This window comes from Mus musculus, chromosome 7 (genome assembly GCF_000001635.26).
Source record: "Mus musculus strain C57BL/6J chromosome 7, GRCm38.p6 C57BL/6J".
Taxonomy (NCBI): Eukaryota; Metazoa; Chordata; class Mammalia; order Rodentia; family Muridae; genus Mus; species Mus musculus.
In genome coordinates, this window is record NC_000073.6 from 19,248,839 (window position 1) to 19,272,402 (window position 23,564).

At 52.0% G+C, this 23,564-nt stretch overlaps 2 protein-coding genes across 5 annotated transcripts; one reads left to right on the plus strand and one right to left on the minus strand.

Moving 5' to 3' along the window:
* Positions 1 to 596: 596 nt before the first annotated feature.
* Positions 597 to 7,708, plus strand: Gm38499 (predicted gene, 38499). Its single transcript, NM_001370864.1, has 2 exons — positions 597 to 809; positions 6,518 to 7,708. The coding sequence occupies exon 2, from the start codon at positions 6,535 to 6,537 to the stop codon at positions 7,000 to 7,002; it is 468 nt and encodes a 155-aa protein (NP_001357793.1). The 5' UTR covers positions 597 to 809; positions 6,518 to 6,534; the 3' UTR covers positions 7,003 to 7,708.
* Positions 7,709 to 8,090: 382 nt separating this feature from the next.
* Vasp (vasodilator-stimulated phosphoprotein) lies at positions 8,091 to 23,016 on the minus strand. Of its 4 annotated transcripts, none has more exons than NM_001282022.1 (13): positions 22,676 to 23,016; positions 15,816 to 15,987; positions 15,597 to 15,732; positions 13,137 to 13,221; positions 12,338 to 12,375; positions 11,986 to 12,227; positions 11,743 to 11,843; positions 10,578 to 10,629; positions 10,394 to 10,427; positions 10,136 to 10,181; positions 9,965 to 10,055; positions 9,024 to 9,081; positions 8,091 to 8,916 (listed from the first exon to the last, which is right to left on the minus strand). In NM_001282022.1, the coding sequence occupies exons 1-13, from the start codon at positions 22,678 to 22,680 to the stop codon at positions 8,879 to 8,881; spliced, it is 1,098 nt and encodes a 365-aa protein (NP_001268951.1). In that variant the 5' UTR covers positions 22,681 to 23,016; the 3' UTR covers positions 8,091 to 8,878. The 4 variants fall into 4 exon arrangements, 3 of the variants coding, with proteins under 3 accessions (NP_001268951.1, NP_001268950.1, NP_033525.2); NM_001282021.1 differs by having other exon boundaries at positions 11,743 to 11,840; positions 15,567 to 15,732; NM_009499.3 differs by having other exon boundaries at positions 15,567 to 15,732.
* Positions 23,017 to 23,564: the final 548 nt, after the last annotated feature.

Consider the following 23,564-nt stretch of genomic DNA (forward strand, 5'->3'; position numbering starts at 1 on the left):
TGTCTAAACCAACCCAGAATTGCAGCAGGCATGGTAGCGCGTACCTCTGAATCTCAGCACTTGGGGAGTCATTGTCCTTCTCAAAATGACCTTAAAGTCCATCTTAACCAGAAAAGCTGCCCTGTTCTTTGCCATGCTGGGTCCCCATCCCCCAGTCAGCTGCAGCCCCAGTCTCATGGATTTACAACCCAGTGAGGAACAACTGCACACACACTCAGCATTACCTGGTTATGTGAGTAGATGGGGCTGGACCTAGACTCTTCCCTTCTGAGTGATTTGGGGCTTCAGGGCATTGCAGACAGAACCTTGTCATACCAGCTCACACAGCCTGAGCCAGTGTTGGTGGCTCTGCCTGTCCCATCCCTGGCTGTTGGTCTCATCGGACAAGCCACCATAAGAGAATGAATCTTATACAAGCTCCAGCCGGTTCCCCTGGCCCCAAAGCCATCCCTTGGCTGGCCAGTGTGAGCACTGTGGATAGATAGACTGGCAGGAAAAGCCTGCCTTAGTGGCTGGGGTGCTATCACCCACCAACTGGACACATGTGCATGGAGCAGCTACTGTGTCCAGTTTTCTCCCCGTGTCTGGATAAGCCAGGGACAAGACAAAGCTCAGCAGAGCCACCATGGTGCTGCCATTCCAGCATATGGGTAAAGAGCTGGCCCTGGGGAAGTGATGCCGTAGACAGGGCTCTTGTCTAGCATGCCTGAAGCTCTGAATCCAGTCCCCGGCACTACATAAACTGACATCCTGCTACTGTGGAGGTGCCTCAAGTTCAAAGTTGAAAACTCCATAGGATGAAGACGCAGGTAAGAGCAATCAATCCTAACAGTGCAAAGCTTAGTAGATTAGGCCCCTGAGCTGAAGCAGTCAATAAATGTTTATTACAACAGCTGTGCTCACTCACTTTCACATTGTCGATGGCCACTTTAGCAGAATTTGAGACTCTGAGATGCTTGAGAACAGTTAGTTACCCACTGGCTCTTTACAGGAGAAGTTCACTGACCCCACACAGCAAGGGCAGACAAAGGTCACCCTCTCAGGGAGCCAAGTGTGGTGGCACACACCTTTTGTTGTTGTTTTTTTTTGTTTGTTTTTCGAGACAGGGTTTCTCTGTATAGCCCTTATCTGTCCTGGAACTCACTTTGTAGACCAGGCTGGCCTCGAACTCAGAAATCCGCCTGCCTCTGCCTCCAGAGTGCTGGGATTAAAGGCATGAGCCAACATGCCTGGCTGTCACACACCTTTAATCTCAGCATTGGAGAGGTAGAGGATGTCAGAGCTCTGTTGAGTTCTAGGTTGGCCTGATCTACATAGTTCCAGGACAGCCAGTGGCATGTAGAGTGACCCTGTCTCGAAGATGCAGAGAGGTGGTGGCACATGCCTTTAATCCCAGCAATCAGGAGGCAGAGGCAGGAGGATCTCTTTGAGTTTGAGGCGAGCCAGGCCTACAGAGTGAGTTCCAGTACAGCCAGGGTTACAGAGAAACCCTGTCTTGAAAAACAAACTAAATAAAAATGGCAATCAAACTAAACCTCTGGAACAGGAGGTCACTAAGGCCCTGGACCCCTTGTGTCAAGCATTAGCTCACTCGTCTGTGTTCCTGATTCTCAAACCCCACAGGAGCTGCTACCAGCAGCCTCAGAAGGCCTGAGCTTGCACTGCAATCCTTGAGAAGGAGGGGCTTATGTAACCCATCCTGGGCACACTGTAAAGTAATTCTCTTCTCCCTGTATGTGGATCTCAGGGTTGTGTAATTCTGTGCACATCTGTATCTGTAACATGATGTGTGTAATGTTGTATATGTCTCTGGAGTGACAGTTTGGCAAAGTCATTACTCAGTAGGACTTGCTACTATGTCTTCTTTTGTGGTAATCTACTTCATAAAGAAGAGCTAGCCCGGTGTGGTGGCGCACAACTTTAATCCCAGCACTCGGGAGGCAGAGGCAGGCGGATTTCTGAGTTCAAGGCCAGCCTGGTCTACAAAGTGAGTTCCAGGACAGCCAGAGCTATACAGAGAAACCCTGTCTAAAAAACCTTACTGAGGAACCAATTTTTAACTCCCAGCACCCACATAGTGACAGTGGCTCACAACCATTTCTAACTCTAGTTCCAGAGAATTCAGTGCCCTCTTCCACACACGCACTTTGTCCACAGACATACATGCTGTCAAAATATTCATACACATAAAATAATAAATCAATAAGAACTATATAAATATTTGAATATGTACATGCATGTATGTGTTCTGTGCATTTAAGATATATATTTTTAAACAATATTATCTGAATGTGACAACACATACCTTAATCTCTGTTCTCATAAACTGAGACAGGACAGTGTCACAGATTTGAGGCCATCCTGGACTAAAATAAGACAGTAAATAAATGTAAAAACCAGGAACAGTGGCTCAGGCTTTCAACCCATGGGAAGTGATGGCAGGAGGTGCAGTGAATGCGAGACCATCATCAGCTATGCAGTGAGTGTAAGGCTAGCCTGGGCTACATGAGAACCTGGGCCAAAAAACAAAACAACAGAGAACAGGCTTAGTGTTTGCCCAGCACTAGGGTGGGGGTGGAATTAGGACGATAAGGAAATCAAGGCTAGTCCGGGCTAAGTAGCCACTGAAGTCACTAGTGAATTCAGTGCTAGCCTGGATTATATGAGACCCTGCTTCAGAATAAAGAAACAAAGCAATATCAACATGACTCTAAACCCTACCAAGCATGGGTGGGGATGCCTTCACACTAGGTTACTCGGAAACAGAAAGGAGGCTCACTAGAGCCTGGGAGTCAGTCCTAAGCAGTCTGAGGAACACAGCAAGAGGAGCAGGGAACTCTGTATGTACCGTAGATGCACTCTGCACTAGTGTGGGCAACCAGAGCAGAAGAGTGGATTCCTGGTTCATTTTGTGCAAGCTGTGTCGTGAGTCTAATTAAAATGAAAAGTCACTATATAGTTACCTTTGCCAGCAGAAGTGCACACTACTTGCTATCTTCAGTGGGAGCCCAGATAGCCAGGTGTAGTGGTGAACTCCATTAATTCCAGAAGATAAACCAAAAATTCAGTAGGGTGTCCAGTTCAAAGCTAGGCAGGGCTACCAGGCTTTTGCCTATCTCAGAAAACAAAACAAAACAAAACAAAAAACAGAACCTAGCCTTGTCACTGATGACATAGATGGGCTGCTGAGGGGCTCAGCAAGCCCAGAGAAACACTTCTGCTTACTGGCTGCTGCTGAAGCTTCTGACTCGGTTACAGATGAGGTGATGCCTTCATCTTAAGAGTTTTATGCTCCTGAGCGTATCTACTCCATCTTCTAGAGTTCTCTGGCCAGGTGGCAAAAGCCACCTGACAGAACCTGTTTCCTTTAGATTCTTCTAGACCTCTGCAGCATCCTTCCTTCCAGGGCAGGGAGCAGGGCCCCTCTGGAGTAGAGTCCTTTGACCTGCTATTGCACAAGGAACATCATAGAATTTCTTTATGGCCAGCCAGAGGCACTAAGACAGAGTTTCAGTGGCCAGCACGGGGAGGTCAGCTAAAATCAGGAACTATGATTAAAAACTATAGCTGGCAGGTATAGAGCACTGACTGCACTCCAGAGGTCCTGCGTTCAATTCCCAGCAACCCCATGGTGGCTCACAGCCATCTGTAGTGGGATCCGATGCCCTCTTTTGGTGTGTCTGAAGACAGCTGCAGTGTACTCATAATAAATAAATCAATCTTAAAAAAAACAAAATCAAATGAGGGGAGCCATATAACTTCAAGGGTACAATGCCTGTCGCCAAGCCTGCAGACCTGAGTTCAGTCCCTGGATGCAGAGGGTTAAAGAAGAGAACAGACTCCCTGCAAGTTGCCCTCTGACCTCTCTACATGGACACACACACATAAAATATCAAAGACAAATATAAGCTTCAGTGAGTGAGGCTGGCTGAACTGATGGTTCAGCAGGTAGAAGAGAGCTGACGCCCAAAAGTTGTCCTCTGACTTCTACATTCTCCAACTGGAACATTGGACACACACATACTAATCATAAATACATTGTAAAGATAAATAAAAGAAGCCGGGCGTGGTGGCACACGCCTTTAATCCCAGCACTCCGGAGGCAGAGGCAGGTGTAATTCTGAGTTCGAGGCCAGCCTGGTCTACATAGTGAGCTCCAGGACAGCCAGGGCTATACAGAGAAACCCTGTCTCGAAAACCAAAAAAAAAAAAAAAAAAAAAAAAACCCAAAGCCTTGACAACCCAAGAAAGGATTCAAAACATTTTACCAAACACCCTTTTTGAGAAAAGTACTTAGGGATATAGTCCAGCAAATCTAGATTCAAACTGCCTGAATATAGAACATGAGGTCAGACATTCCAGACTCCTCAAGCTTGTCTCCAGGGATCTCAGAGCAAAAGGCAGGCCTCCAGATGGGTACATGCATCTTCTCACAAAAGCGATATTCCCAGGTCCTAAGGGAGAAACAAATAGAAGATAGAATCCAGCCAGGGGCGGAGAACACCTTTAATCACAGCACTTGGGAGGAAGAAGCAGGAGGATCTCTGAGTTCCAGGCCAACCTGGTTTATACAGTAAGCCCTTAGCTCAAAAGGAAAAATAATAAAGAGTTGAGGAAAGAGGTGAGGTGGTGGGAAGACATCATGGGAACACAGGCCTGAGCCTCAGGGACAGCCAGTGTGTCCATGACCTACTGAGAAACAGCCGTTGAGGAAAAACACAAGCTTCCAAGTCAGATGAGGGCCCCAGGGAACAACTGCAGTGGACAGCAAGCTCTTCCGGTATTCACCCAGCCCTGAATGGGTTTGGCCCTCAGTCCTCCAGCATTTGGCAGGCAGAGACAGTTGGGCGTTTGTTAGTTCCAGGCCAGGGGTTCGAGGTAAGACCTTGTCTCAGCACACACTCCAAAGAACTGAAAATACGGCTCAAGTGGGTTTGTAAATGACAACAGAGCAGAGTGCTGGTGCAGCTTAGGGAGGCCCACTGTGAAGACCCACAGCCACTGAGGAGGGAGCACACTTACAGGACTCAGTTCCTTTTCAGAGCTTCCTTTTATAGGGTTCAAGAGAAATTTAGTTGCTGAGTGGTTGACAGAGAGCAGTTCTCTTATTTTGGTTGATGGGTTACATATTCATTTTTTTCTACTACGCATATCCCATCCCATAAGGTATGATTAAAATTTTTGATTTGTGTTTATGCGCATGTGTCCGTGTGTGCCATGTGTGTTCTAGTGTCATGGAGGACAGAGGAGGGCATCAGATCCCATGGAGCTGGACTGCAGGCAGTAGTGAGACATGAGATCTGGGAACTGGACTCAGGTCCCTAGCAAAAGCAGTATGTGCTCTTAACATCTGAGCCATCTCTCCAGCCCCAGAATGTCTGGTTTTAACCATGCACACCCAGTTATACACCGATAGACTAAGATAGTAAACAGAGGACTATCTCTAAAATTTACTTGAGGACACAGTTTTGTAATTTTTTTCAAAGATTAATATATGCCAGGCAGTGTCGGTACACATTTTTAATCCCAGCACTCGGGGGGTAGAGGCAGGTGAGTTCAAGTTCTGTGAGTTCAAGGTCAGCCTGGTCTACAGACTGAGTTCTAGGTCAGCCAGGGCTACACAGAAAAACCCTGTCTCGACACCCTCCTCAAAAGATTTGTTTTTATTTTATGTGCATGAGTGCTTGGGGTTTTATACTCTGTGGCCACCTTGTGACCCTAACCCTGCCCCACCTTCCAACCAGGGCAGCCTTTTCACTCATGCCCACTTTCCAGGATCTTCTGGACACTGGTTTTTGTTTTGTTGTTGTTGTTATTATTATTAGTGTGTGTCAGTCATTTATTATTATTATTTTATTATTATTATTATTGTTATTATTATTATGTGTGTGTGTGTCAGTCAAGCTTGGGGCAACTCTAGAGTGGGCTTCTTCCAGTTCTGAGGATGGAACTTCGGTAAGCAGGCTTCCATGGCAGACACCCTTACCAACTACCAAACCGTTGCTGACTCTGGACATTATTTAATTCGTTTGTTTTATTTTGAGATCAGGGTCCATTGCTAGCCTAGAATGACCTTTTGTTTCACTCTCCGGTACTGAAATCATGGCTGCCACAATCACCATGACCTGCCCACAGGAGGGCCCTCGTTCTGTCCAGGCCAATTTTCAAAAGACCACCTGGAACTTGTTCCTGAGTGCTGAGTGTCTACCTCAGATAAGCCTGTACCATCAAACTTGTACCTAGGGGACCTCGCATGCTAGGCTGGCACTCTACCAAGGGAGCCACATCCCAGCCTCAGACCATTTTAAAACCATGTCTTCAGGTTCCCGCAGGCTGGAGAAGTCATTATCCTAAGGTTGCGGACTGGGTGACTGTCCTGTAGCCAGGCAATTATGACTATGGCTGTGATCCCCAAGACATGGGGGTGAGGATGGGGGTGGGGTAGGGGAGTGTTTGCAGTGGGGTGAGGAGCGTCCCTGGCCAAAGCAAACTCCGACTCCTCTCTTCTTCCCTGTAGTGTACCACTGGCTAGAGATGCGGACCAAGATGCGCATCATGGGCTTCCATGCTGAGGCCATCAAGCCACTGAATGAGGATGCAGCGGCTGAGCTGGGTGCGAACCTGCTGGGTGAAGCCATCATCTTTGCTGCTGCGGGCAGCTGTCTGCTGCTGGAGTTCTGGCGCCAGAAGTCATCGAAACACCGCAGGGAAGTGGCGCAGGTGGCCACGGTGCTGTCGCTGCGGGAGGATGTGGAATACCTGGAGAACATGCTGGACGAGGTGCAGGTGCAGGTGCAGGCAGCATTGCCCAGGAACTCACTGGATGAGCTGCGGGCAGAGCTGCGGGCAGAGCTGCGGGCGGAGCTGCGGACAGAGTTGCAAGCAGAGTTGCGGGCAGAGCTTCAAGATGAGCTACAGAAGTTCAGAACCCAGATCTGTAAAGATTGCTATGAGCCAGAGCTTAAGCCTGAACTCCAGTGTCCTGAGGCCCCCAAGGAGTAGAGGCCGCAGGACTCTGGCCTTGGACGTGGACTGTTGTCTGGGCTTGTCACATGACTGACCTCTCTGCATGGGCCCACCCCCAAATGGTGCCAGCTAACGTGCCCTGGTCTCTGGGGACAGATGGGTCCTAGGCTGAGAGAGGTGTGAGTACCCCTTCCCACGGGGTCTCTTTAACCCACTGGTGGGACATGACAGGAACCCTTCCAGCTCCCCTAACCAAAACCACCATTGCTTGAATGCTGTACTTGGAAAGGAGGGCAGTGTGTTGGGGAGCCGTCTAACAACCTTACTGGCCCATCATACTCCCTGCCTTAGGTTCTGGAGCCCCATCTCCCTCCATCTACCTCACTTTTTAGGGAAAGAGGATGGGGTCTGCCCTGCCCTGCTCAGTCACTCTGCCTACCCCACCGCACCCCCATAACTGGCCTTTTGTAAAGGACCCACCTGCACCCTTACCATGTGGGCCAGTGCCACCACCCACCTGTTTGTTTCACGGTATTCTCAGGATCACCCTCCCTTACTGCCTTTGATCTTCCGGGTAAAAAGCCACTTAAAATATGGCGAACAGCAGCCTCACCTTCTGTCCAAATGGGACATTCCAGAAAACCAAATAACTCCCTTACCCACTCTTTGCTAACCCACTGGGCCACGAAGGAGTGGTTTATGAATTTAAAATGTTTTATAATTAAAGGAGCCCCAGGTTAAAGAGTGTCTCAAACCATTATTTGTTGAGTGGGCAGGCGTGTCATCCATTTCAGTTAGGAAAGAACTACGGGAGGGGGACTCCTAATGGGGGGGGGGCAGTCATCTTCTGAGACCCTTCCCAGGTAAAGAAGTCAACCCAGCGTTAAGCTGTAAGACTTAACCACACAGTCTGCAGACACTGCAGGATGGAGGAAGCAGGCTGGTGAGGACCACAGAGAGAAGGGGCGTGACTGAACCAGGAATGTATGTAGAACCGGAAGTGAGAAGCAGAATTCTTGCAAGGGCGCCCACAGCTGTCAGCAACCCTCCTTTCCTGGTAGGATACCTCCCCTCTCATATAGCTGCCTTTGATGGGGCATAGCATTTAAAGTACTCCAGAGACCTTTGCATTTATAAAAACTGCAGATTTATTCAGCGAGGGCCCGTGTCCAAGAAGCTATGGTGTAGAAGTCGGAGGACCTATTTTTCCTCTTCTCCCCCTCACTTCATCTTCCCGGAGGGCAAAAATGGTCTGGACCCTGAAATCCTAACCCAAATAAAAAAACCACAAAACTGAGGTTCCAAAAAAGTTAAAGAATCTTAATTCCTCATAGAAAAGAGGGAGGAGCCAAGGCAAAAGGGTGTCCCAGGGGTGGGGGAAATACCCCCCACCTAGTGGGATACCTCCCCTCTTATATATAGCTGCCTCCGATGGGACAAGCCTGGGGTCTAGCATTTAAAAACTCCCACACCCCATTTTTATCAAAACCAAAGAGAAAAAAATTTCCCTTCCCCGCCCCCAAACCCAAATATATATATATACTTTTTCTTAAAAAAAAATTCCAAGGCATTAAAGCGTTAAAGTGAATCCAGAACAAGAGAAGGTGAGACCCCTCCTTCCTTCCCTCACTGCGGGGTTACTCGGTCCATCCCCAGCAGAGGAACCAGCCCCAAGGGGATGGTGAAGGGAAAGGACCAAAGAAAACAAAGGGGTGGGACCTCCTTATCCAATCAGCAGCCAGCGTGGGTGTGACCATGGCACCAGGAAGCCACACCCCACGTGGAATCTTCCAAGTGGGAGCTGGCGGGGGAGAACGCATTCTTGTGTAACTCTTGGTCAAGTAGAGGCAGGGAAAGCAGGTGCCAGGCAGGAAGTACAGAAAGAAGAAATGGGTCTTCTGGGTCCCTGTAGTCAAGGAGAACCCCGCTTCCTCAGCTCCTGGACAAAGACTGGAAGGAATGAGAGGCACAAGTCAGGCCAGTCTCCACTGTCTTCCCTTCCAAGGCAGGCACTTCCCATGAACACAAGGGCCTGCGTTACAACAGAGGTGCCTCACCTTCGATGATTTCCTCTTTCATTTTCTGTAGCTCCTTCCGCACCTCTTCCAGAAGCTCCTGAAAGAACCAATCAAGAGTGGTCCCGGACTCTCTTACTCCAACTTATCTAAGGTTCTTAAACATGAACACTTGCTTGTGTGCTTGTGCAGGTGTGTGCATGTGAGCGTAAGGGATGTGCAAGCAAGAGTGAGGTACATACATACACGTCGCTGGGGTGGAGGTCAGAGAACAGCTTGAAAGAATTCACTTCTTCTACCATGTTGTTTTTGTGGCTAGAACTCGGTTAAGAGTGGCACAGCCACCTTTACCTGCTTAGTCACCAAACAGTCCACTTTATTTCAGGGACAGGGACGGATCGTAGGGCATCTTAAATGCTACTTAAGCACACTACTGCTGAGCCACGCCCCAGCCCCTCTCTGGAGGATTCTAGGCTTTACCACTGAGCCACGCCCCCAGCCCCTCACTTGGGTGGGGAGGAGGGGAGTTCTTGGCACTCTTCTGATTAGCCAGGTTCTCTTCCCTTCCTTCTTGACTGAAGACAGAGAAAGCTGGTTCAACAACCCTTCCCTCATCCTTTAACACAGCTGCCAAGGTCACAAAATGATGGGAATGTTCTACAGGAGAGTTCTAGATCTTTGGGGCCAGCAGAACAGTATTGGAGAACATCCAGGAGCAAGCTTGCCAAATGTACATAGTCTCCTGCCAACTGTGACTAGAGATGGATAGCTCGAGCCACTGAGGATTCTGGGGACTCAGCAGGAATGAGTGATAGACTGGTACGGTCTGCTATAGCTACTGGGAAAGTGTGGGCGTCTGTCCCCTGGGCCCCACCCACCAACTCCTTTCCTCAGGCTAGAAGAGGTTTCTCAGCCTTTCCTAGAACCATTCTGGAGCCAGGTCTGTCTCTCCTGGCATCTTTCTAGCTATTTCCCCAAGCTACCTGCTTCACCCTCTCCAAGTCGGAGTCATCACTGGAGCAGGGCGTCGAGGGGTGGGCCTCGGAGGTAGTCACAGAAGAGGACGACTTCATCCTGAAGAGATGGCACAGGGCAGGAGTGAGGGTCCTATCCCAGGGGTTGTATTATGTTCCTCCCCAATATTTATAGCCTACCTTGGCAAGGTTGTGCTGTTCTTCTCCCAGGGTCTTCTCACAGGTTCTGGGTGGGTGGGTGGGGCAACAAATAAAGATCAGAGACAAGCATTGCCCCCACAGTACCATACCACCACTCAACTCACCAGGCCAAAGAATTTTAGAAAACTACAATCCCCAGTACTGTTTTCACAGATTTTCCCCTGTAGTGCTTTTAAAACAAGAACAATGTGTCCTTGGATTTATAGTTTCTATGGATAGAACAGGGCTATCACTCACCACTCTGGGCAGGGAGTCGGGCCTCTGACTCCTCCTGTTGGCGGTAAATACAAGTATCATAAACTACCCTTTCTATGCCAATATTCAGGTCCAAAGCCAGCTCAGCCCTGTAACACCTCCTCCCTGCCCTAGGGTACTAGTGTACACCATAAGGAATATAGGGCAGGAAAAGCCCCCTACTTACACTGGCTGACTCGTCTTTGGGGGGCTTCTCCCCAACCTGTGTGGCTTTTCTTCTGCAGAGGGGCAAGCAAGGACAAGCTACAGTTCACACTCTGCCACTCAACAGGACCCCTTCCCACTGCTAAATTCCAGGAGAGGTTGGAAAGTTAAAGAAGGGGCCTGCAAGATAGCTCAGCAGAGAGAGATGCTTGTACCAGCAGAACCACCTGATTTAATCCCAAAGACCTCTGTGAAGGCTGATGGAGAGAACTGAGTCCTGCAGCTTATCCTCTAACCCCCACATAAACAGACATACACAGTGAATAAATAAATGTAGCAAGACTTTTAAAAAGAGAGGCAGGCAGATCTCTGTGAGTTCAAAGCCGCCCTAGTCTACACAGCGAGTGACTGTCTCAAAAAAAAAAAAAAAAACAACATGGGACAGAATGTATTACATGGCACAAGGCTGTAATCCCAGTATGTGAGAGGCAGAGGCGGAAGAGTCATCATTCTAAGTTCCAGCCTAGCCAGGGCTGAGAACAGCAACAGCAACAATCCAGTTCAGGGCTGCTGAGATGGTTCAGTAAGGAAGGGTGCTGGCTGTTAACCCTGACAACTTGACTCCTAGTCACAGAACCCACGTGGTGGAAGGAGAGACCTCTCTTCCGGGGAGTCATGGGCACACTCATATATACGATAAATAAAAAGAAATAGCTTGAAAATTTAAGGAAAAATCCAGTCCAGAGATTGTTCCTCTAGAATCTGGAGGGGTCCCCCATAATTTCCACATCTGGAAATCTTAAGCATTCTAAGGGCGACGAGGAGTTAGTTCCTAGGTCAGCAAGCTGGGTGTCTAAGAATCTAAGCTTTCAGAGTGTAAGAATCTCTCATGGCTCAAGCACTTTACAGTCTGTGAGCCACCTCAGGGGCTGAGTCTCCAGCATCGTGTCCTGGACATGGCTGTCATCAGGCAGCACCGCCACTCATAGACACAAAGAAGCTGAGTGCAGGTGTGTCATTCCAGCGCCCAGGAGGCCGAGGCAGGTGCATCGGGAGTTCAGCCTGGGCTAGACATGAGCGGCGGGGAAAGGAAGAGAGAGGACAGGAAGGGGAGGGGCCCAGTCAGCACTACAACAGCCTAACCCTGAAAATGCAGCATATAGCTGAATTCTGGGACTCAGGCTCACCTCCGGGCCAGCATGGCGTTCATCTCTTCCATAAGCCCCCCACCAGTGCTTCGACTGTTCTCAGCTTTGGGGGCCAGGGGCCCCCCAGAGGCCTCCTCCTGCTGAAAGAATGAAAAGGGGGAGAAGGCTTCACAGGTAGGCCAGGTGACCTCCCAGCCCTCTTGTGACACCTTTGGGGGACTCTGACCACCTCCCATTGTCCCCTCAGGGCTTCATCCCAGCCACTCCCTGGTACTTCCTTACCTTGCTCACTTTCCTGAGTTTGGCTCCAGCAATGGCAGCAGCCAGGCCTGGGGCCCCGGAACCCCCACTATTGGGGCCCTGTGCTGTAGGGAGTGGGGGTGCAGGGGGTGGGGCTGCCCCTGCTCCATGACCTGCCCCAGATACCCCTGAGGAGGGCAGACCTGGGGGTGGGGGGGGACCTGGAGGAGGGGGAGGTCCTGGAGGTGGAGGAGGGCCCCCAGCTGGGGGAGCAGGTGGGCCTCCTGCAATAAACACAGAGAATGGTCCTACTGAGAGAGAAGCCTGGCTTTGTGTCCTCCCTGCCCAACCAGCTCCTCCAGGGAGGTCCCCGTGACCCAGTCACGGCCATCACCTGCATTGGAGACCCGGCGCTCCATATGCTCCGGCTGCCTGTACGGGGGAGGGGGGAGAAAGGAGGCTGCTTCAGTCCCCAAACCAAGCTAACTGGTTCATCTCTCAGGTCACCAAGGAGGCTGGTGCCTCCCCTCCATCCAAGTCTGCCTTCCGAGGGCCCAGGGAAAGAAGGATGAGAACAAGGGGCAGGAGGCATGGATGGAGCCTGGGTACGTTCTTTACAACTATGCAAGCAGATGATTCCAAAGTGGCCATGGGCTCAGAAAGGTGGAGTCCTGGTGTGGAGTAGGGGCACGGGGGGGGGGGGGGGGGGGAAGAGGGGGTGGTACCAGCATGGTTCATTCCCTCATCAGATTCTTTTTGGGGAGGGGTTAGATTTTCTTTCTCTTTTTAGACAAGGTCTCACTGTGTAGCATAGGTTAGCCTAGAACTTTGTAGACCAGATGAAGTTCTAACTTGCAGATCCACCTGCCTCTGCTTTCTGAATGCTTGGAAAGGTGCGCACCACCGTGCTGATTTGTACAACAGCACCCCTGACTAATTTCTAAGGCCAGCCTGGAATTCACTACATAGGCTGGCCTCAAACTCTTGGCAACCCTCCTGCCTCAGGCTGAGATGACAGGTTGTATGCCACTACACCCATTTTTGCAGTTTCTTGTCTCTGGGGGCTTGGTAAACAGTGTCTGAGTGCCATCTACTTCTAGACTCTTGGCCCTCTGACCTTTCTAGAAAGTGAGAACTGGCAGGTTCTGAACTCTGGGAGCTATGGGATGCCTCAAAGGAGTGAGGGTCCCCACCTTTTCTGTTGTTCCAGCTCCTCTGGGGAGGGACCATTCTGGGCAGACCAGGCAGGGGGTGCTGGGGCTGGGGGAGGCCCACCTCCTGGAAGGTGAAGAGAAAAACCACAATAAGACAGGAGGAGCTCCACTCCTCAGTCTCTCCTCCCCTCATCCAGACGCCATCCCAGTGAGAAGCAGAGGCCCTGACAGCCCTCACAAGACTCAGCACCCAGAAAAGGGAACAAGGAGCAGCCTACCTGGGCCTGAGCCCCTGTGAGATGGGACATCCACGAGACACAGACGTCCCACTAGTCACTAAGCCATACAGGTTTGAAATCTGCAGAAACCACCACTTTTTCCAGGCCTGCACCACCAATGGCATTTCTCCACGCACACAGACTGGGGAAGCTCTCCCACTAACACTAACGAGGCCTTGTGAAGTCAACATCTCAGCCACTGGGCTGTTTTCCCTACAGAAAGCAGAGCAGTCACCTAGGACACCGCGAGGTGGGTGGGGACATGGCTCAGTGGTAGAGCACCTGAGTGGCTTGTCCAAAGCCACCCCCCCATTCAACCACCAGCACCTCTTAAAAAAAAAAAAAAAAAAAAGGCAGGATTTTGGCATCATTAGGGAATTTAAAATAAAAGAAGATTTGTTCCCTGCACTAGAGTTTCCACTTGACCCAGATCACCACATGGGCTGAATGTTTCCAAAAACAGTAAGAAATACCATGTAGCTGGGCATAGGGCACACGCCTTTAATCCCAGGACTCAGGAGGCAGAGGCAGGCAGATCTCTGAGTTCAAGGCCAGCCTGGCCTAAGGTGAGTTTCAGGACAGCCAAGGCTACCCAGTGAAACCCTGTCTCCAAATAGCACATAGGGCTGGCGAGATGGCTCAACGGGTAAGGGCACTCACTGACTGCTCTTCTGAAGGTCCTGAGTTCAAATCCCAGCAACCACATGGTGGCTCACAACCACCCATAATGAGACCTGACTCCCTCTTCTGGTGTGTCTGAAGTCAGCTACAGAGTACTTATGTATAATAATAAGTAAATCTTTGGGCTGGAGCGAGCAGGGACTGGGCACACAGGGTTGACCGGAGTGAGCAGAGGTCCTAAAAATCTAATTCCCAACAACCACAGGAAGGCTCACAACCATCTGTACAGCTACAGTGCACTCACATACATTAAATAAATAAATAAATAAATAAATCTTTAAAAAGAAATAGCACCTAGAGACTTTACTTTGAACTGAGATGGCACCAGGGTCTGGGACATGGCAGGCAACCCTGTACCACTGACCTGCTGCCTTAGCCGCCTGTGGACTTTGCTTTGCCCAAATACAGCTGTGGAGCCCAGAATGGCCCAGAACTCTCCATCCTCTTACCTTCTCAAAGGCTCACATTACAAGTAAATGCCACCATGACCAACACAGGGAACTCGGGGGAGGCTGGACAGACAGACGTCTTGGTGTAGCAAGTGGTCGAGGAAACTTTGCAGAGAGGGGCTTTTCTACTCGGCATACGCCAGGCATCGACAGTTCCCATCAGTCTGCCTCCATAGGTTAGCTGATTTCTAGGCAGGTAGACTCAGGCCCCGAAGGGCAGGACAGCAGCTTCAGGCTGCACAGCACTGCTGAGCGGGTCTTCTGCTCACCCCAAACCCCAGCCTGTTTGGCTGTTTGAGACAAGGTTTCTCTGTGTAGCCCTGGCTGTCTTGGAACTCACTGCACTGTATATATAGACCAGGTTGGCCTCGAACTCAGAGATCCACCTGCCTCTGCCTCTTGAGTGCTGGGACTAAAGGCATGAACTACCACACTGGCTGCGTTTTGTTTTTGTTTTTTAAAATTTCATATGTATGGGTGTTTTGCCTATACATGTATTTCTGTGTACCACATATGTGCCAAGTGCCCACAAAGGCCAGATGTCAGACCCCTTGGTGGGGATCTCTGAGTCACCCATCCTGTGGGGGCTAGAGTCAAACCCAGGTCCCCTGGAAGAGCAGTAAATGCTCTTAAGCACTGAACCATCTCTCCTGTCCTCCAACACGTGCTTTTTGAGATAGAGCTTTATGTAGCTCAGGCTGGACTCACACTACCTGTATAGCTGAGGATAGCCCTAATCTCATTATCCTCCCTCCTCTACCTGCTGAGTGCTGAGACAACAGGCTTGCACCACCAAACCTAGTTTATGCAGTGCTGGGGACTGAATGCAGACAGACAGACAGACAGACAGACAGACACACACACACACACACACACACACACACACACGCTAAGTGAGCTCTCTACATACAGATCTATGTTCCCAGTCCCAATTTTATTTACGTATCTATGACAGAGTCTTGCTACATCATCCAGGCCTGCCTGGGACTTGTTACAATCCCCATGCTTCAGCCTCCTTATCACAGCAAGAGCCCCAACACAATCCCACCTGCCCATCTAACCTTCCAAGGCCTCTAGGGCGTTGGCCATGCCTGTTGCAAACTGTATGGCGTCCTCCTTGCTGCCGAAGTTGAGGCCCCAGACCTGGCGGGCATCTCGCCACTGATGGAAGATGGGAGTGGCCTGATTGTACTTGACACCCCGAATGATGGCACAGTTGATAACCACCTACAAGAGAGAACAGGTTGACGCGGGCTCCGTGGTAGGGAGGCAGAGGGACAGAGGGACAGAGGGACAGAGGGAGCCTGCACCTGCTGATCCGGCTGCATCTTGCGGCCAACAACTCGGAAGGAGTTAGCAGTGGGGTTGTGGTAGATCTGGACGCGGCTGAAGGCCTGGGGACCAGTGCCAGCAGGGAGCCATCGCTTGTTGCTGTCATCATAAAGCATCACAGTAGCCCGGCTGGAACAGATGACCGTCTCGCTGCCAGGGGAGAAAACAGAGGGGCCAGTCACATTCTCCTTAGATCCATATAGTAGATACAGGAACTGATTGCAGCCTGTACATGAATATACAGGGGTGTGGCTGTACATGCATGACTGGGAGTGTTGCTCAGTGGTTAGAGACCCTGACTAGAAACCCCAATGAGGGGCTGGGGGTGTGGCTCAATAGTAGCGTGTTTGCCCAGCTTGCTGGCCCGGGCCCTTGGTTGAATCCACAGTACTATAAAAGAAGATAGGTTGATAGGTGAGTAGTACCATGTAGTGAACAGATAGGCAGGCCACACACAGGAAGAGGCAGAAAAGAGATAAAGTAGGGTCCATAAGGCTTGAGCTGGCGACCAGAGAGCTTGCTCGAGGTCCTGGGCTCAGCCTCTACAGCCTTAATCAAAAGTGGATACAGGCCGACTAGAAAGGACAGAGCTGCCAGGACTAGCAGACGGCCCGGGAGTGAGCCGAGAACAGCCTCTGCCTGGCCTTAGTTTCCCTATCTCTACCACCTCTCCACCCCCACCTCAGGTCAGATAAGAAGGGCGGAGTGTGAGGGCAGATCCCAGGGCCCTGGAATTGCCTCCCCTGAGGCCACATTTATTGGCCACCTGGTCCATCTGGTTCCCCAGGGCCCAAACAGCCATTTGGCACAAATTCCTGGCTGCACTGTCACACCCTGTGGCTGGGGATGGAGACACAGAGGTGGCCCAGACAGACTGCCCTGCCACCAGGGAGCAGCTGGTCCAGCCTTGGGGGGGGGGGGCAGTGCCGAGGAGGCCACTGGCTGATGTAGGAAAACAACAGCTCAAATATAGAGTCAGATACCACAGACCTTGGTTCAAATTCTCCACCAAACCCTTCTTCCACATGACCAGAGAGCTCCTCATGTCTCTCATCTGTCACTTAGGGAAGACATGATGGTCCCTACCTCCTGAAGGCTGTGATCTGGTTAAAGTACTAGGCACGGCACAGTACCTAGTATACACTGGGGTACTGAGGGCTTGGTCACTGTCACCACTGAGGCACCCTGCACTCACCCAGTCAGTACTGAGTGCTCAGTACTATCAGTACTAGGGTTCCCTGAACATCTCCATCACACAAGACCCCCACAAACACACCTGTCCTCCTGGAAGACTCAGTTCTCCAGGGCAGGCAGTAAGGCTTGCAGACAGGAAGTAACTTGGTCAAGGTCACATACAGACAGGGGAAGTTGGGGGGAGCTCAGGCCCCACCCACCCCCACCAGACAGGGGAAGTGGGGGGAGTTCACCCCATCTCCACCAGGCTTTTTCCTGAAAAGAAGAAGTTTGTGGTTTCCAGGGGAGAGAAACTTCACCCCACAATGGCAGGGCTGGGGGCTGGGACGTGACGCCATGCTGTGAGAATTTATCAGGGAAAGCCCCTTGGGGGCTAGACACCCCAGCTTTGCATGTATGCTGCTTTATTACCAGCTCTTTAGCTGGGCCCACGCCTCAAGCCTAGCTAGGTCACTCCTCCTGTCCCACTGTGTCCCTTCAGGGTGGATGGCACTCTACCTGGATACAGACAGCGGAGAGGGCCCAGAGAGGCGGAGTGTTCTATCCTCAGTCACACAGGCACAGAGCAGCTCAGAGAGAGGCTCTGATGTCAGATGAGCTGGCTGCCAGGTCCCACTCTTAACCCCACTCTTAACCGCAGACGGAGCTGTGGGTCCTTCCCAAACATCAGGGGCCACGTGAAACAAGCATAGCTTCAAGGGACTGTTTCTGGCCCAGGCACCCTTGGCAGGGCAGGGCTGAAGCCTCACCCACACCTGCCACCCACACCCAGAGCCAACTCTGGCCACACGCCCAGGGTAGACTCGGCATCACTGCCCCACCCAGATGCACTTTGGCCTCTCAGGTGGTCCTGCCCTGACATGGCTCTAGTACTGAGGGAATACTGCTGTCTGCATAACCCTGGGCTGGGTCCTAACCTCAACTAGACCTTAAAGATGATCTTATAGAAGGACCTTCTTAAGACCCAATCTCAGAGTCCAATCCGTCCCCATGTCCCTGTCCCCTCCCACTCACCCCTTCACCCACTCCCCCAACCCCTCCCCAAATCCTGTCTCCTCCCCATCCAAGGTTTGTGAGGTCCCCTGTGCTCCAGTCTCTCCTTCCCTCTTGCCTTTGCTCAGTCTGTTCCAACCTTTACATTCCGTTCCAACATCCCCTTTCCACTTGCACATTCCCCCCACCCCCAGCCACCACCACCACCACCACCACCGGCTCTGCCTAGATGTCCTCCCTTCCCAGAGTTCCTCCCTGACCACTTCATCTGCACACCCCCTTTCTGCTTGACAATCTTTTGTTCCGAGACACCCTTGTAACTCAAGCCCAGGATAAAAACAAAAACCAGAACCAGCCTCAGCTGGATGGGGCCTGCGCCCAGTCATCCTAGCACTCAGGAGGCTGACGCAAGAGGATCTCACGTTTGAGGCCAGCAGGCCAGGCTGGCTGCGCCGCACAGTGAGACCCTGTCTCAAGGAAATGAAACACCAAACCAGGACCGGCAAGATGGCTCAGCAGCTGAAGGTGCCTGCCTCTGAGCCTCGGGACCTGAGCTCGAGGCTGGTTCAGGGAGAGACAGACTACCAGGAGCTGTCCTCTGACCTCCACACACCCGAAGTCAAAATAAACTATTTTTTTTTCCAAATCCTTAAAAAAGAAAAGGTTAAGAAATAAATGTGAATGTAGGTCAAAAGCGTGAAGCCTTGGAAGTGTGACTTCCCCAGGCCCCTGTCACCTGAGAAGCTGCGCACATCACTTGCCTATGAGTGAGTATATTTAGGCGTCCCACCTTTTTAAAGCAGCACCCCCATGATCTACACTTCTTCCTTCATACCTTGCCCTTTTAAAATTATCAACCAGACTGTTTTCTCATCTTTCAATGTACATGAATTCAAGAGGGAGCCTCTCTGTTCGTTCGTTCGCTGTGTGATCTTTGCCCAAGTGTCTTCACCTCTCTGTGCCTGCATTTCATCATCTGTCAAGGGGCTGAGGCTTGAATCTAGCTCATCTGATTGCTGAGTAGTTCGTCGGGAAATTGGAGCCCAATGCTTGGAACAGTGTTGTCGACCTTCAAAATGTCAGCAGCTACTGTTGAGTCTGCTGTTTACAACTGCTGAGTACTGCCTAGTGCTGGGTACCACTCTAGGTTCTTGAGATGCACTGGGGAGCCAAAGGGATCCTTGGGGACCCGATGTTTTGGCAAAGGATAATAAAGGGTAGCAGTTCTGGGCTGGAGAGCCCTGTACTTGGGAGGCAAGGGCAGGACAGCCCTTGTAGGCTTGCGGCCAGCCTGGGTCACATGGTGAGACCCTGTCCCAACAAGGAGCTGGAGTGGAAAATCCCCACAGGAGGTATATACCTGTGACCCCAGCTCTTGGGAGATGGAGGCAGGAGGATCTGGAATCCATGGGAGCAGTGAAGGGCTGGCAAGATGGCTCAGTGGGTAAAGGTGCTTGCTGCTAACCCTGATAACCAGAGTTCGATCCCCAGAAACTTCACAGTGGAAGGTGAGTCTCTTTCCTCCCTGGGCAGCCGGTTCCAGACCTGCCCTCCTTCCATGTAGCTTCATGTCCCATGCCTCAGTTTCCCAGACCTGGAGTTCCCAACACTCTGAGTCCATTAGATAAAAGGAAACAACACAGACTCAAACCCACAACCCTGCAGCTGACAGACTCCACCTTGGCAGCTGGGAACCCTAAGAGTGAGGGAGCCTCTGAGGACAGAGGTGGCCAAATACTGGTAGTCCCCTCTATTGCTACCCGCCCACAACCTTAACCCACCATCTCCTTGCACCCTTAACCTTGTCTGTCTGTCTGTCTGTCTCTCTCTCTCTCTCTCTCTCTCTCTTTCACACACACACACACACACACACACACACACACACACACACACTGAACTCTTAAGTCTCTGATGCAGGCTGGCCTCCAACTTGCTATGTAGCAGAGGATGACCTTATGGGAGGTTAGTGTTAATGGTAAAAGTATGTTATTTGTACAAAAAACCAAACCCATAGATGGTTCTAGTTTTCTTTTTTTGTAATACTACTAGATTTAGACAGTCCTAGGTACAAATTCAAACTTTTACCACCTCTAAACTGATTTTCATATATTTTTGAGACTGGGACTCAATAGCCCAAGGGCCTCCAGCTCTTGGTCTTCCTGTAGTCACCTCCTGAGTACTGCCTTAGAGGCATGAGTCACCACATCGTACTCCCAAACCATTAAACTTTAACAGGCCATTTCCTTAACACCACTGCACCTCAGTTTTACTACCTGTAAAATGGGGGTAAGACCGGGAGCACATGCTTGTACTAGCACTGCACTCAACTGCGGTGGAGATTTAAAACGGAACCAGACTCATATTACCCCACCTGGCAGGAAGAGTGATTGAACCTGCTACATCACTTAAAAAGAAAAGAAAAGAAGAACCGCTGCTCATGTTATTGCAAGAGGAAAGGAGTGAGGCACATTCTTTCAGAATTCTGCCCAAGAGCCCTCAGACCTCTGACCCCTTCTCTGCCTTTCCCAGCTCCCGGATGCAGCAGACACTCGGCAAATATTTGTCAAACTGGGAGAAAAAGAACCGTATCTTGTAATTTTCCATCTCAACCACCTCCCTTCCCACTCCCCCTAGGGCTGTCCCCAGTCAAACCAGTCCTGCCCCCTTCCCCACCACAGCATAAGACCTCTGAGGGCGCTGGAGCCAAGATTCAAAGTCTTGGGGGCAGGGCTCAGTTTACCCAGCTGGGAATAAGGAAATAAGGAATGGGTCGGGGTCTCTGTCTCTAATCCTAGCTGTCCTTGGAGAAGTGACACAGCCCAGCAATTGACCAAGGACGAGGGAGACCCTTTCCTAAGAGGGTGGGGGATTCCTTCAACTTGTGCCTACCCTCAGGGGAGGGAGGGAGGTTTGGCACTGGCCACAGCCAGAGCGGGGCGGGCTGCAGGAGGACCGGGGCTGGGGGTGGGAGTGCAGGGGGCCGGCCTAGACGTTGCTCCTGCCCTTTTACGGTCTCAGCGAGTGAGGCGGCACTAACTCGGACATCCGCCATCCGCCTTCCACCGGGCCTGGGACCGGAAACGGGTGGGGGTGGGGCGGGGCTGGGGGCAGCGGGGCGCAGTGGAGGAACTGACCCCCTTTAGGGGGACAGAGCTCCCATGGGGGAGGGAAGGCCAGGCAGGAAGTCTCCAGGGTGTCTCAATGTACCCCTTCTTGCTCCAAATCCCAACACTCCCACAAGCCAAGGGACAGACTTGGGAGGCCGGGAGGGAGGGAGGGGTCCTAGCTCAGGGTCCTAGAGAGGAATGTCACCTAGATGTCAGAGGGCAAGACTGGAGGATGTGCACATGGGAGGTTAAGCCCAAACTGTCCCCAGGAGACTCCTCCTCCAGCCAGGGGCTTTGGGGCAGGAAGTCCCAGCCAAAGTGGAGGAAGGGAGACAGTATTGTCAAGATGTGGCCCCAAGGGAGAGATTATGGGGGGGTGGGGGTGGCTGGGGCTGAGAGGAGGGGAGGCCTCTGTCAGGCCAGGCCCCGCCCTCAGGTGAGCCCAGGAGTTCAGGGCAAGTCCCAGGGAAGACATACAAAAAAAAAAAAAAAGAAAGAAAAAAGAAAAAAAAAATCTTTGTATCCCCCTCACCTACAAGATTAAATTCCTAGGAAGAGAGCTGGAAGAAGCTAGTGAGCCTGGGTCCCTGAGGGAGAAGGCTATGACCTTGACGCTTTCCAGCGCCCCCTCCTCCAATCCCACGGCCTGGGGAAGGGGGTAACACCCAGCGACATTGAGCCCAGGGGGAGGGACTGTGGTGTGGGGAAAGCAGCTGGCCACAGTGCTCACTCGGGGGCCCGCCCCCCACACCAGCTGTCTCGACAGGTGAGTCAGGAAGACAAAGGCCCCCCTCCCCCAGCTGCTGCGCCCCCTCCCTCCCCGGCCACCAGGTTGGGGGGGGGGGACCAGAACCGTCCTCTGGCCCGGGGGTCCAGGAGCCGCCCTGGGCCTGGAGTGCTCCAGGGCCCTAGGACCCAACCTGGTTGCCTAAGGGGAGAAGAGTCCCATCCAGACCCTCTAGGCCCCGTGGGCCAGATTCCCAAGAACTCCTCCACAGGAGAACCTCGGTGTCCACCAAATTTAGGAACATCAAGAAGTGCCCCTAAAGTTAAGGACCGCGATTCCACTCTGGGACTCTCATCCAGTGCCCTAGACGCAAGGATCCGAATTCCAACCACAACCTGAGACTCAAGAGTTTTAGGGCTAGGGTTCTCTAGCCAGCCTCCCACCTGGTTTTGAGTTTGGGGGCGGTAACTCTGAGCCCGCTTATACTAGATCATCCCTGCGAGGATCTGACTATCTGAGAACTCAGAGGTGCTCCCCCCAAAAGTCTTCAAATTCTGAGTCCCGAGAGCGCCCCTAAACCTGAAAGCCATCAAGAGAACCTCAGCCGGCACCGCCCCAAGCCTTTAGGGAGTAGTGTGGAGAAACGGGGTGTCGATATTTAGAGATCGTTCCAGAAGGCACCGGCTCAGATCTGGGACGCCCAAAGCGCTGTGTCCCCTAAATCTAGCCCCAAATGCGCTGGAGGGGGGGAGGGGGACAAAGGCGGGGCGCGGAGCCGGCTCCCGGCTGGGACCCGGCTGGAGGGTTCGGGGCTCACCTCATGGCTGCGCGGAGGGCGGGCGGCGCGCCCACGGGGAGTGCTCCCGGGGCGCCCCTGATTGGAAGTGCAGGGGTGCGGGGCTGGCTCCAGGTTCTGCTCAGTCTCTCTCGGGGTCCCGCCCCATAGAGTCCAGCTTCCTGGGGAGAACGTGGACCGGGCCGGGGCGGGTCTTCAGGCGCCTCCTCCCACCGGTGTTCTGATGTGCTGGGATCCCCTGCGATGGAAAGCGGGGTGCAGCGTCCGAACCTCGCCGGCGCACCCCCTCGGCCGGCTGCACCTACGCGGTTACTCTTACTACTGTACTCTCTTTGCTACATTTCGTTCCAAAATTCCACTCCCCGTACCCACAATTCCCTGCGCCTTAAAGGGGCCGTGGACGCCTCCAGGCGGGGGATGGAGAGCGTTTAAAAGGCAACGCGGAACCTTGGGCTTCCGCAATTGCACTCCTTTCCCGGTCTTGTGGCGTGGGGGTGCACCCTGAGCCTCACTCCGGAGTTGGAGGGGAAAGCTTGGTGGAAGAGACAAGGGGCCTTTCTTTGATCTCTAGCTGTCTCCACTATCAAATTCTTTAGTAGAGATCTGGGGGTGTAGGTTCTCCACTCCAACTCGCTCCGTGGACTTCTCAGTTTATTTTTTGGGGGATGGGGGTACCCTTGGTTAAGCAAGGGATCTCATCAATTTCCACCTTTAAGTAACACTTCCGCACTTCTCTTCCCCAGATCTCGCTTCTCAGGCCGAGCCCCACCCCTCGCCGCCCCCCACCCTCCCGGGGAAGGTGTGGAGGAAGTGAGCGAGGGGGCGCGGCGGGCCGCTGACTCACCGCGGCCGGGTCGTGGTTGGGGTGGGGGCGGGGGTAAGGGTGGGGGATAGACTAGGAGCGAAGGGT